Genomic DNA, 13,773 nt, shown 5'->3' with positions numbered 1-13,773 from the left:
CAGATGTTGGCAATTTGATCTCTGGTTACTCTGCCTTTTCTAAAACTAGCTTGAACATCTGGAAGTTCACAGTTCATGTATTGCTGAAACATGGCTTGGAGAATTTTGAGCATTACTTTACTAGCATGTGACATGAGTGCAATTGTGTTGTAGTTTCTGCATTCTTTGGCATTGCCTTTCTTTGGGATTGGAATGAAAACTGAAATTTTCCAGTCCTGTGGCCACTGCTGAGTTGTCCAAATTTGCTGGCATATTGAGTGCAGCACTTTCACAGCATCATTTTTCAGGATTTGAAATCGCTCAAATGGAACTCATCACCTCCACTAGCTTTGTTCATAGTGATGCTTTCTAAGGCCCACTTGACTTCACATTCCAGGATGTCTGGCTCTAGGTCAGTCATCATACCATCGTGATTATCTTGGTCGTGAAGATTTTTTTTGTACAGTTCTTCTGTGTATTCTTACCACCTCTTCTTAATATCTTCTGCTTCTGTTAGGTCCATACCATTTCTGTCCTTTATTGAGACCATGTTTGCATGAAATGTTCCTTTGGTATCTCTAATTTTCTTGAAGAGATCTCTAGTCTTTCCCATTCTGTTGTTTTCCTCTATTTCTTTGCATTGATCACGGAGGAAGGCTTTCTTATCTCTTCTTGCTATTCTTTGGAACTCTGCATTCAGATGCTTATATCTTTCCTTTTCTCCTTTGTTTTTTGCTTCTCTTCTTTTCACAGCTATTTGTAAGGCCTCTGCAGACAGCCTTTTTGCTTTTTTGCATTTCTTTTCTATGGGAATGGTCTTGATCCCTGTCTCCTGTACAATGTCACGAACCTCCGTCCATAGTTCATCAGGAACTCTATCTATCAGATCTAGTCCTTTAAATCTATTTCTCACTTCCACTGTATAATCATAAGGGATTTGATTCATTGTCAAGATGGCAGTGCATATTCCGCTTCTTTGCTTTTTTTTCTCCCTAGCTCTTATTACTGTATGACAGACTTCATATTTTTTTTTCACTATCTCCTTCTAGAATATAAGCTCAATGAAGATCAAATCTATATCCCAAAGGGTCTAAAACAAGCTTATAATAGGTGGAAGCAGTAAATAAGGGAGACTATGGGAATAACTAAAGAGAGAGCACAAGAATTCTGTTTTGAATATGTTAAGATATTAGATATTTAAGTTGAGATGTCACATAAGCCGTAGGATATTTAAATCTTGAGTTGAATGACAAGATTAAGGTTGAACGTTTTAGTTTATAGTTTTATATACACTATAAAATATTCCTAATTTTAGTTTATAGTTTTATATAGAATATAGAAGAAAATCTCAAATAACTTGTATCTGAATATCCTAGGATCCTAAACTAGCAGGAATTTTTCTGTGACTTTTCATCAAAACAAATTCTAGTACATCCTGGAAAGTTGATAGTCACCTAACCTAGAAACATAAAAACCTGTGTTTGGAATGACAGCCATGGTAGTAAATCCAAATGTCCTCAGTCATTTAAATGTAAGTTCAATTATGTGCAGTATAGAGTTAGGGACTTTAGTAATATTATTAACCAACAATGAAATTTTGCCAACCTTGTCAGGTAAGTCAGATAATTAGCTCTTCTCTTGAGTTAACTGAGGTCTTGCTACTGTTTTGTTTTTCCAGAACCTAAATTGATCCTAACAAACATGTATTGACTCTTGATGAGTACATGTCTATAAAATGCATAGTTTTTTATACATGAGATATCCCATTAAGTCTTCTTCAGACAGAGACAGGAAAATAGTCTCATTCACAGTCTACAAAGGGGAGGAAACTGGGAGAGAAGTCAGATTAAATTCAACAATATCCTCACAGCTCTAAGTAGTAAAGCTAAGACTTAAACTCAGGTTTTCTGATGCCCCAGCAGGTGAACTGCCTTCTTAGTGATGGGTCTTTGTGAAACGTATTTCCTAGTATCATTTCTACCTCCTTGGGTTGATTTTTTTTACTGGTGTCGACTTCCCCTGAAATTTAGGCAACTTTTAGTTGTGCAGCAACTCCACCAGGTTTCCTCTTGGTATTGTCTCAAAATTCTCCTGATTCTCACTCAGAATATTTCATAAGACTAGCTCTTTGTTCCAATTGTCTGCTTTTAATTAGCTATGTAGAATCAAAGAGTGCTAAAGCTGGAAAGGCCCTTAGGAATCACATATAGGGTAATTTCTTATTTTACATGTAAAATAAATAATAAAGAGGCACATAGGGATTGAGTGGTCATTCTTAGATTTATAGTTATTAAGTTATAGAACCTGTCTTTCCTATGACATCACACTTCATCTTTCATAATTCCTAAAAGAAGGGCTAAAATATGCCACATACATCTGGGGATCTCACCTATTTCAGTTTTATTCACATTGTCTGTGCACTGAAACAAGTGCTTCTATTAACCTAATTCTATGACTTTTCGGTGAAAAACAATAAGATCAGGTTTGTGTCAATGTTATTTGTGCCTCAGAAAGAATACTATTTTTTTCCTGTTTTTTTCTTCTTCTCCACAGCAAGTTCTCAGGAACAAAAGCCAGAAAATTCAAACAGTGTTAAGGTAAGTATTTTTTCTATACCTTATAATTAGAATATATGAGGCCATTTGAGTATATTCTGTTTTAATCAATAACCATATGGTGCTGTTTGAGGGGCATCAGGAAGTATTCCCCTATTTGCAATTTCTTCATGCTCAAATCTCTCCTCCAGGCTAAGACTTGTCCATGGTACCCAAGAAATCTGTCAATTCTTACCTTAGGGTTAAGCTATCATTCCTTGCTTAAGTGCACAGGATAAGCCACTATTCCTCCTTAGCACCTGAAAACAATTCCATTCCTTAACTCTGTTACTGCAGTCACTAGAGGAAATCTGAGAAGGAATGGGTCATTTGGCCCTTCAGTGCAGATGGTGACTGCAGCCATGAAATTAAAAGACGCTTACTCCTTGGAAGGAAAGTTGTGACCAACCTAGATAGCATATTCAAAAGCAGAGACATTACTTTGCCAACAAAGGTCCGTCTAGTTAAGGCTATGGTTTTTCCAGTAGTCATGTATGTATGTGAGAGTTGGACTGTGAAGAAGGCTGAGTGCCGAAGAACTGATGCTTTTGAACTGTGGTATTGGAGAAGACTCTTGAGAGTCCCTTGGACTACAAGGAGATCCAGCCAGTCCATTCTGAAGGAGATCAGCCCTGGGATTTCTTTGGAAGGAACGATGCTAAAGCTGAAACTCCAGTACTTTGGCCACCTCATGCAAAGAGCTGACTCATTGGAAAAGACTCTGATTCTGGGAAGGATTGGGGGCAGGAGGAGAAAGGGATGACAGAGGATGAGATGGCTGGATGGCATCACTGACTCGATGGACGTGAGTCTCAGTGAACTCCGGGAGTTGGTGATGGACAAGGAGGCCTGGTGTGCTGCGATTCATGGGGTTGCAAAGAGTCGGACACGACTGAGCGACTGAACTGAACTGAAGGCAAGTAGACCCAAGTGAGGGATTTGGTGGAGGGAGAGAAGAAACAGAAGCTTCAAAAATGGAAGAGAGCAGGTTTTAAGAAATAAATGCTGATTCCATTTATTTATCTGCATTCCTAAGGACTGACTGCCTGAAGACAATTTTCCGAAAGACTCAGCCAGCTAGGCTCCACTGTAAACTCAGAAAGTGTCCTCCTTCCTAATCCTCTTTAGAAAGTTTTCAATGAGTCCCCAAGCTACAAATCCTCTTATGTTGTGGTTGTTTCTTGGCTCAATTTAATCCTCTTTTTAAGCAAATCTCCCTAACTCCATGACACCCAATCCATTGATTATCCAGTCACTTCTTATTACCAGAGTAATTTTCAGAGTCAAATCTTACAACTCATACTTAAGATAACTTTTACCACATCTCTAAAGATGTTGGGTTAGTTCCTCACTCAACCTAATCTTCATTTTTAAACTAAAATATCTGTTTGACAACCTCAGGCTTCACTTAGGCCATGTTTTCCAAGTAATATCAAATGTCACTAAAATGGAGACAATCTTTAGTCTAAGGACCTGATTAACAGGCTATTCCTTGTGCCAATCTGAACTGCTGGCTAATCTGCACACTTTTGGCTCCTGTCCTTTTTCTTCACTTAACTGTTTTTCCATGGTAAAATTGTGCTTACAGTTTTTATTCAGCCCAGTTCTGAGAAAGGTAAAGTAAAGCACATTCCAGTTGTGCCTCTCACTGATTAAACTCTCTAGACAACTACCAAGGGCCATGAAAAGCAACTGATTGAGTAGCTTGGGGCAGGAAATCAGAACTCCAAAACCCTTATGAGTTTCGTGGGTTTTTTCCTCTCACATCTCCTAGCATAGACCCAGGGCAGTTAAAATCCTGTAATTACATAGAGGGAATGGATAAAATAAGAAAGCTCCAAGAGAAACCATGGCTATCTTACGACAATTAGGAAGGAGTACCTATGAAATGGAAAGTAGGGAGGCTCACTTTTCACCACCATTTCCCCTCTTCTGCCCTCTCTCAAGGCAAGATTTAGCCATGAACCTGTACAACAGTGGCAACGAAGCTGTGAGGCACTTAAGACTGAGAGAAAATCCTTCTCTCTGACCAGAGGAATTAGTCTCCAGCAGCAGCAACATGAAGAACACTAGGGGGAAACCTGCCACGTTTTTCTCTGCCTTCTTTTGTTACTTTACCCTGGACATCAATACCGTCATGGGATGTGTGAGACGGCACCCAGGAAGGCTAGAGCCATAGCATTCTAAACATAGAATCAGAATAGGGGACTGTTGAGAATCAGAGACACTGAAATCAAAGAGAAGAGGGACATGAAAAAGGAACCCCTCCAAATCTGTTTTTATAAAGTGTCTCCTGAGATGTGCATGCAAGGAACTGACTTGATGTTCTATAGACAAAAGGTTATAGAAACTGAACTACAGTCTTAATAGAGATACACACTAAAAAATACTGCCAAGACTCTGAAAACTAAATTTACATTGGAACCACTGTCACAGAAGGCGGGGTAGGATGTGTGTTCTGAACTTTAAAGGGTTAATTAGCTACTTTAAAAACAAATCAACCCTCTACAGAGGATTTTAACAGTTCTTAGAATCATATAAATTGTTCAAAAAGGTCAGGATACAATACAATATTACTCAACATACAAAGAACTAAGACAGTGTCTATAACTTTAAGGCAAAGGAAAAAGATGCCAACTCCAACACAGGCAATATTTTTAAATTTTCAAATAAAAATTTTAAGTGATATTAAATTTAATCAGGCTTCATTGGTTTATTTTTGTTTTCATTTTCTTTATTCTAGGAGGTTAGTCAAAAAGATCAAATAGAACCTAACTAAATTTAAAAGCTTTTGCACAGCAAAGGAAACCATAAGTAAGACAAAAAACAACCCTCAGAATGAAAGAAAATATTTGCAAAGCAATTGACAAAGGATTAACCTCCTAAATATACAAACAGTTCATGAAGCTCAATATCAAAGAAATAATGCAACCAAAAAATTGACAGAAGACATAAATAGACATTTCTCCAAAGAAGACATACAGATGGCCAACAAACACATGAAAAGATGCTCAACATCACTAATTATTAGAGAAATGCAAATCAAATCCATGAGATATCACCTCACACCAGTCAGAATGGCCATGATCAGAAGACACATGCATCCCAATGTTCCTTGCAGCACTGTTTAAAATAGATGTGACATGGAATTAACCTAAATGTCCCAGAGAGATGGACGAAGACAATGTAGAACATACATACAATGAAATATTACTCAGCCATCTAAAGGAATGGAACTGGGTCATTTGTAGAGACATGGATAGACCTAGAGATTGTCATACAGAGTGAAGTAAATCTGAGAGAAAAACAAATATTGTATAATGTCACTTACATGTGGAATCTAGAAGAATGGTACAGATGAACTTATCTGCAGAGCAGAAATAGAGACACAGATGTAGAGAACAGATTTATGGTTACCAAGGGTGGTGGGGAAGTGAGGGTTGAGATGAGTTGGGAGATTTGGACTGCCGTACATACACTGCCATGTACAAAACAGATAACTAATGAGCACCTGCTGTATAGCACAGGGAACTCAGTGTTCTCTGGTGACCTAAATGGGGAAAAGTCCAAAGAAGAGGGGATCCAGGCACAGCTGATTCTCTTAGCTACATAGCAAAATCTAACACAACATTGTAAAACAACTACAAGAATTTTTTTTAAAAAGAACCTATAAATTTTTATTAATAAGGTTATTTTAACAATGTTCCATGAAGTAGCAGCAAATATTCTTGAATCTCATGTAATGCTGGAAGTTCTTAGCAGAACTTAAGTATATTTATTCATCTGAGACACATGGCACCATCAGCTTCCTTCTTATAGAATAGGTATTATCAACTCTGATTCTCACACAATAGAGTCATGTGTTTTTCTTTAGTATCAATATCTTCCCCACCTTCAGGGACTTCAATTCCATGGTGTTATGGGCCCAGGGATTCATATTTAAAAAAAAAAAAAAAAAAGATTTCATAGATAATTCTACTGTGCAGCCAATGCTGAGAATATGTTCTTTACACAGTCTCTGCTCCATTTCATTCTTCAAGTATCTTGTTCAAAATATCTCAAACTCTGCCTCAAATCCTCTTGGAGGAACTGTGGTAGAACTCATTAATATCTGGTGGTCTTTTCATAATCTATACACACGGCATTTTGTGGTGCATATATTTAGCCTTACTTCATTGACTTATTTCCTTTTTAAATTACTAGCATTCTAGAATAGGTACAGTGAAATCTTGCTACCTGTCCCAGGCTATTTCATGCCTTTCTGGGGAAATTGCTTCTTTTGCATTCAAAGACATGATAAAGTCCTATGGAATAAAGCTAGTATCTGAGCCATGTTCCCTGCTCTAGATCCACACAGCCACTTGACTTCTCTTTGGAAACAGCTAAGATTTCCATAAAAGGAAGAGTTATGTAGTAAACATCTATTTCCTTCTCTTATCTTTATTATCAGAAAATAATCTATAACTTACTACTCATTGCAGTTTATCCCAAAGAGGAGGAGGGAGAGACACAGCTGACATTTTTTTTTTGTCTGTTATTATACCTGAGCCTTCAATTATTTGGTAGTCAAGCTTGGTTCATATCTATGATAAGGGTCAATCCTAGCCATATAATTGGCAAAATGTATGAGTCTCAGATAATAATTGTTACTGCAGAACATAGAAGTCATATAAAATGCTATAATGATTATGCTACATCTCTTGAGGATTTCTAGGTATCTCTAGTATGTAGTATCTAACAAAAGGTTGAATCAGTACTTTGCTTTGTCTTGCAGTTTATCACCATTTTTGAAGGAAACAAGAATATTCTTCACAGTATGAATCCCTCAAAAGAAGTCATTTCAGGTATAAAATATGTTATGCTTTTAACATTACTTCTAGAATGAGTACATTACTTCTCCTTTGCAGTTTTGATGCACGTTATCAATATGAGATTGCTATATATTAAAATACAAATATTATATATAAATATTAAGATATTATTTCCACTTGCAGTTTACTATGCAATTCTTAAACCAAAGAGGTAATAGGTAATGGAACTAACATTGATTAGGTATCAGCTATCTTCATTTTACTAAAGAAAAAGTGAGAATAACTTATTCAAGGCCACCCCAAGCTAGTAAGCTACAGCGCTGGGGTTCAAATACAGATCTGCCAGACTTCAAAGCCTGAGCTCATTCAGCATGACCATAGCTGACATACTCAAATGATCACAGGAGCTAAGTAGGTGACAAACAAGAGCAGTATTTGAGCAGGGGTCCATGGCATGCCCCATCTGAAGAAAGGAGCTGTTACTCATGTCCAGTCATTGGCATGCTGGCTTGTTGCCAGGCCTTCTAATTCAGGTCTTAGCATTTTTCAGAAGAAAGTAGAGACAGTTTTGTGTGAAAAATCCTGACTTTCAGATTTTATGACGTAATTTCAAAACACCTGATGAATGAAATAAAACTTGTTTATATCTCCTACACCATATAGTATTCCCTCTGCAAGTCTTAGAACCCTAATTTACAAATGAGAAATGGAGGTAAATAACTATCAGAGGTTATACAGCCAACAAATGGAGAGCTTTTAGGGTTCAAAAACATATCTTCTTTCTTTTATCTTACATTCTTTCTTCCCTCTACACTGTGGATCCATATAGTTGCCATTGCATCCCAGAACTAGGTCCTTAGTGGGTAATGACCAAAGATACCTTATAGTTTTGTTGTGAAAAGAACTATTAATTGATAAACACAAGAGTTCACTGTTCACTCTGGGAATGATGCTATTAACCTAGTACACCAGCCACCCCCCAGTCTTCTAATAGTGAATATGGATTTGGGCAGTCTTTGGTGTGTTTCTAGAAACTGCTTTACAACACTGGAACCACCCAGAATACCTTTTTGACTCTGAAGATTCCCAGACCCTCTATAGCCTGGCTAAGTTAGTATCTTGGAGTAATGATGCCCAGAAATCTGCATTTTTAACAAGACCACCAAGTTTTCAGAACATTAACCCTTACCTCTCCAATGAGAATTTCAGAAGCCTTGTCATAATGCCTCAGTCATGTTAGAAAAATTTTTATCTTTCCTTTTCAGAATGTACATTTTTCTCTTTCATCCATACTTCTGTCTTTTTGCTACAGATTTTAGCTTTTTCCTTTTTAAGTTTTAGATAATTTAAAAAACAATAGCACAGGAAAAATCTAAACAGAGGCTTCCCAGGTGGCTCAGTGGTAAAGAAGCTGCCTGCCAATACAGGAGACTCAGGAGACAGATTCAATCCCTGGGTTGGTAAGATCCACTGGAGAAGGAAATGGTAACACACTCCACTATTCTTGCCTGAACAAAAAATCCCACAGACAGAAGAGCCTGGTGGGCCATAGTCCATAGGGTTGTAAAGAGCCGGACATGACTGACAAACGGGGCATGCACTAAAAACCTAAACATAGTTTTTTTTTTTATTCTTTATTGTGTTGGCTTTCTTGGACTTCCCTGATGATTCAGATGATAAAGAATCTGCCTGAAATGCAGGAGACCCAGGTTTGAACCCTGGGTCAGGAAGAGCCCCTGGAGAAGGGAATGGCAACCCACTCCAGTATTTTTGCCTGGAGAATTACATGAATAGAGGAGCCTACCAGGCTACAGTCCATGGATCACAAAGAGCTGGACACAGCTGAGCAACTAACACTTTCACTTTTCACATCTGACAGCTTTAAATTTGCTGTTAGCTGTGTTAGCTTTTCAGGGGCTTCCCAGGTGGGTCAGATGTAAAGAACCTGTCTGCCAGTGCAGGAGACACAGGAGACCTGGGTTCGATCCCTGAGCCAGAAAGATACCCTGGAGAGGGAAATGCCAATCCATTCCAGTATTCTTGTCTGGAGAATCCCATGGACAGATGAGCCTGGCAGGTTACAGTCCATGGGATCACAGAAGAGTCAGACGTGACTTAGTGACTAAACAACATTTTTGCTTAACCATAGAAGATCACCTTGCTAGAAAAAACAAATGTAGTAACTATAAGAGGTATAGTCATGAATTCTGGCGTGAAATGGAAATAAGAAAAGATGGGCTTTTACTATCATGTGTGCTTTCATGTCCTGTCACATCCTATCATAAGTTTTCATAAAAGTACATAAATATTCACCTCTGTCTTTACATGTAAAATACTCATTTTGTTAAATTTTAATATGATATTCTCTAAGAGTCCACGCCCTGAAGAAGTGATAAGTGAAAGTGAAGTTGCTCAGTCGTGTCCGACTCTTAGCAACCCCATGGACTGCAGCCCACCAGGCTCCTCCGTCCATGGGATTTTCCAGGCAAGAGTACTGGAGTGGGTTGCCATTTCCTTCTCCAAATCCCATGTGATACAGAACAATAATTCCAAATGGAAACTTTTATTATCCATACAGTCTCCTTTCACACGACAAAAGAAATCACATGAAGTCAGTCAACTAAAAATTTACCCGAAGTCATGAGAAATAATAGCAGTTTTAATGCACTTCTGTTTTCAACTGAGCACTCTGAAATAGTCTCGCTGTGTTGAGTTGAAAGTTATCAGTACTGTCTATGTGAGTTTAACTCATTACCTTTTCGGAGGTTCTTCTGCTAGAAAAAGAAAGGTATTCTTTAAACACCTGATTAGAGAAGTATCAGAGTAGAGCAGGTATAATGATGCCATGAAAGGCAGAAAGCTGGACCCTATGGAAGTGAGATGACTTTCTACTAATGTGACCTTAGGCAGGGTTTCTGACTTCATCAAGATTCATATCCAAAAATGAGGATATCATTCTGTTTCCTTCACAGGGGTGTTAGAAGGATCAAATCAACAGAATCTTTGTGAATATTTTTTAAATCCCATAATTTATTTTATAAATGTCAATTTCTGAATTCTAAATCATTAATCCTATGGTATTACTGTCTCAACTAGAATGTCTAATAAATATCTATACTGCTTTGCTTTGTCCACAGAAACTTCCAGGTCTGATGTTCCCAAACAAGGATCTAAAATGCTGGCAAAGGTATCTTCAGCTCTGTCAAAGGTGTTTTCTCGAAATATTAACACCAATATTTCCAAATCTTCCTCACCACCTCACCAGAATGAGCATTGAAGTTTTTATACCTGATACTACTATGCTTACTTCCCTTATAAAATAAAATGTTTTTTAAAACATTAACATAGTGTCCAATAAGATGATTCCTATAACTCTGAGCAAAAAATTAAGAGCAAGAAAAATAGAGACCTGAGTAACAAAATTTTGACAATGCTTCTGATTAGAATTTTGGTATAAGGAGATGCTGAGTTCTGGTATTACATACATGCCATGAAGATAAAGAGACAAAAAGTATATCAAGTAAATCAGTCAGCCCTCATTACCCAGCAGAAAATGAACTTGAATTTTTTCCTATTAAATTTCCAGAGGGTATGTTCACCAAAATAGTCAGCAAGCTGAGATAAAACTCAATCTGAATTCTCTGACACAGATACGAAACTGATTGGTTCACTAGAAAAGATGTATTTGTATGTTCAAATAAGAAGTATCTCTAACCAACTACAGGTAAAATTTCATCAGTTTATAAAACACCTGCCAAATAGAAATATGTAACTATTGATAAGAACTATCAAGAAGAATAACTATCAAGAAGAATCACTGTGGAAAAAATATTATATATACATAAGATAACCCCTCTCCTTAAAAACCCTTTTCAGACAAGGTACCTTTTTGGATAAAATACCATCAATAAACAAATTGTTGGTCAGTAAAGTTATTAAATTCTTTATATAGACACCTTATATGAGCATAGATCTCAAGATTCTATTTGTAAAAACATAAAAAGTACTGAGGAAAACTTAACAAGATGGATCATTAGTACAGTGATAAAGGAATTTTTTTAATATCAGTTAACTTGCTACTTTGTGATATGGATCCAAATTTATTCAGAATATTTGCTCCTGGGTTTTAAAAGTCTTTTGAAAAGATCCAAAAGGTGGACCAAACAGTAAAGAATGTCAGTCATCACCATTATCTATCCCAGTGCCGACTCATACATTTTCAGAGAATGTGATAGCTTCTCTTTTCTCTATATAATATTCTTGACAGTAGCCAGCATTAAAGCAGAAACATCTGAGAAAATTTTGTTTTACACTATTGGATTTCCTTTAATAAATTTAGTCAGTGAGGTTATGACAGATAGTTCCAGAAGAAAAAATGTAATTATAAAGAATTTTTATATTCCAGTGATGATGAAGATACTCAATTAGTAATTTACTCTATTTATAATAATTTCTTATAAATTATTTGATCTAAAAGGTCATAAAAAATCATGTACACTATAGATGTAGATCTTTTAAAAAATGATAGTTGATAAGAAATGATTGGCAGTCCAGATCAAAACTATTTTCAGGAGAACTAATTCTACCAGTGTGCATAAATATCCAACCAAACCACCGGTTGTCCCCAGCTTTAGAAATTCCATGCTTTCAGGTTGTCTTTTAACATAAAAAAGTTTTACCATAAATTATTTTTAATCAAAGCTCCTCATTCATGTTTTCAAAAGTTGATGAGGAAATAAGCAAACCTTTAGCAAATCTGATTCTAAGGTACTCTGATTTACATACTTCTCTAATTAAAGATTTAACATGTAAGAGTAATGTACTCTCTGATAGGTTTTTAATGATGAAAGAAATTTCCAGTTTTCTCCAACTGAGGTAGAAAAAGAAGCATAAAGTTCAGAATTCTTGAAGCTGTCAAAATTATGGAAAAAGTGATTTAAATTATTCATAAATTTAAGTTCTAGGAAAAACCTTAATCCAGAAAAGTTTCTATAACATGTCATGTGTTGAATAAACTTTGTAGCTGTTTAGATAGTATTATAAAAGATACTAAAAGTATCAAAGACTGAGATGAAAGAAATGCATATTACCTGATAAAATCTGTAGTAGCCTTAAATTTCTATAAGTAATGAACTTTTGATACTGAAAAATATTTTTTTAAATCCATAAAGCATGGGAATAATTTCTCAGGTTTTTTATTCCATTTCTGCTGTACTAATACAGAGGTTGGCAAATCTTTTCCATAAAGGGCTAGATAGTGAACATCATACTTTTGGAGGGTATAATGGTCTCTGTCAGAACTATTGCATTATGGCTTTCTAGCACAGAAGCAACCATAGTTAATGTATGAACAAGTGAATATGGCTGGAAATTCAGTTTATGAAAAGTAAAATTTGAAGTTTAAAATCTTTACATCACAAAACATCTTTTATTTTTTCAGTGATTAAACAGATTATAAAACCATCCTTAGCTCACAGATTTCACAGAACGAGACGGTAGGCCAGGTAGACCCCATGGTGGTAGTGTCCTGACTCATGTACTATGAAAGTTTGGGACCCAGTTAATAAATTAACTGAGTTTGATATTAAAGATACTAATGCTAATCAAAGATACTTTGATATTAAAAATATTAAAAATAGTTCTAAAAACAATGAATTGTGGGAGTTCCCTGGCAGTCCAGTGGTTAGCACTTGGTACTTTCATGGCTGTGGTCTGGGTTCAGTCCCTGGTCAGGGAACTAAAATCGCACAAGTCACGCAGTGTGGCCAAACAAGCAATGAAATTTTACTAAGGAAGTTTCAAAATATATTACAAAAAATGAATACATAAGGTTCAAATATTCATCTTTTTTTGGTAATTTTATTTTTGAATACAGTTCTGAAAAGGCTCATGTACATTCTGCTTCAAGCTACTTTGAATTAGAAAAAGAAAGTTACATCAAGATTTAATTTGAAGTTGAATTTTCGGTAAAAATTTGTTCTTACCTTAGAAACAGCTAGTCAAAACGGATCCAGACATATTTTCAGAACACTTGGTAGTCACATTTGTGAAAACCTCTCATCAGTCTAGATTGCAGCTCCAAGTTCCCATCCCCCTTCAGAAACAACTGACAAGCAAAAACTGTCAAACCCAACTTTTCAGAACTTTGTGAAACAGTTAAATGTTTACAGTAACTAATCAAACACTGAATCAAGAAAAAGGTAACTGGAAAATGGTAGCAAAAATGTATGATGTTTTTACTTGTCCTTGCTCATTCTCTCGCCAGTACAGTGGCATTCCTAAAAGAAAGAAACTTGTATTCCTTGTGTGTAAGTCCTTGGACCCTGCTTCTGGAAGGAGCAGAGCAGACTTGGTTGGAATATTGTTGTTTGTCTGTCACAAACTATCTG

At 36.4% G+C, this 13,773-nt stretch overlaps 1 protein-coding gene across 1 annotated transcript in view; it reads left to right on the top strand.

Annotated features, from left to right (window-relative positions):
- Nucleotides 1-10,727, top strand: part of FSIP2 (fibrous sheath interacting protein 2) — a 142,481-nt gene extending 131,754 nt beyond the window's left edge. Inside the window, exons 21-23 of the mRNA XM_059877827.1 lie at nucleotides 2,533-2,576; nucleotides 7,348-7,417; nucleotides 10,522-10,727. Of these exons, the coding sequence (XP_059733810.1) occupies nucleotides 2,533-2,576; nucleotides 7,348-7,417; nucleotides 10,522-10,661 (254 nt within the window). The 3' untranslated portion in view covers nucleotides 10,662-10,727. The remainder of the gene's footprint in view (nucleotides 1-2,532; nucleotides 2,577-7,347; nucleotides 7,418-10,521) is intronic.
- Nucleotides 10,728-13,773: the final 3,046 nt, after the last annotated feature.

Source organism: Bos taurus, chromosome 2 (assembly GCF_002263795.3).
Source record: "Bos taurus isolate L1 Dominette 01449 registration number 42190680 breed Hereford chromosome 2, ARS-UCD2.0, whole genome shotgun sequence".
Classification (NCBI taxonomy): Eukaryota; Metazoa; Chordata; class Mammalia; order Artiodactyla; family Bovidae; genus Bos; species Bos taurus.
The sequence above is the reverse complement of the archived record's forward strand: the minus strand, read 5'-3'. Positions and strand labels throughout refer to the sequence as shown.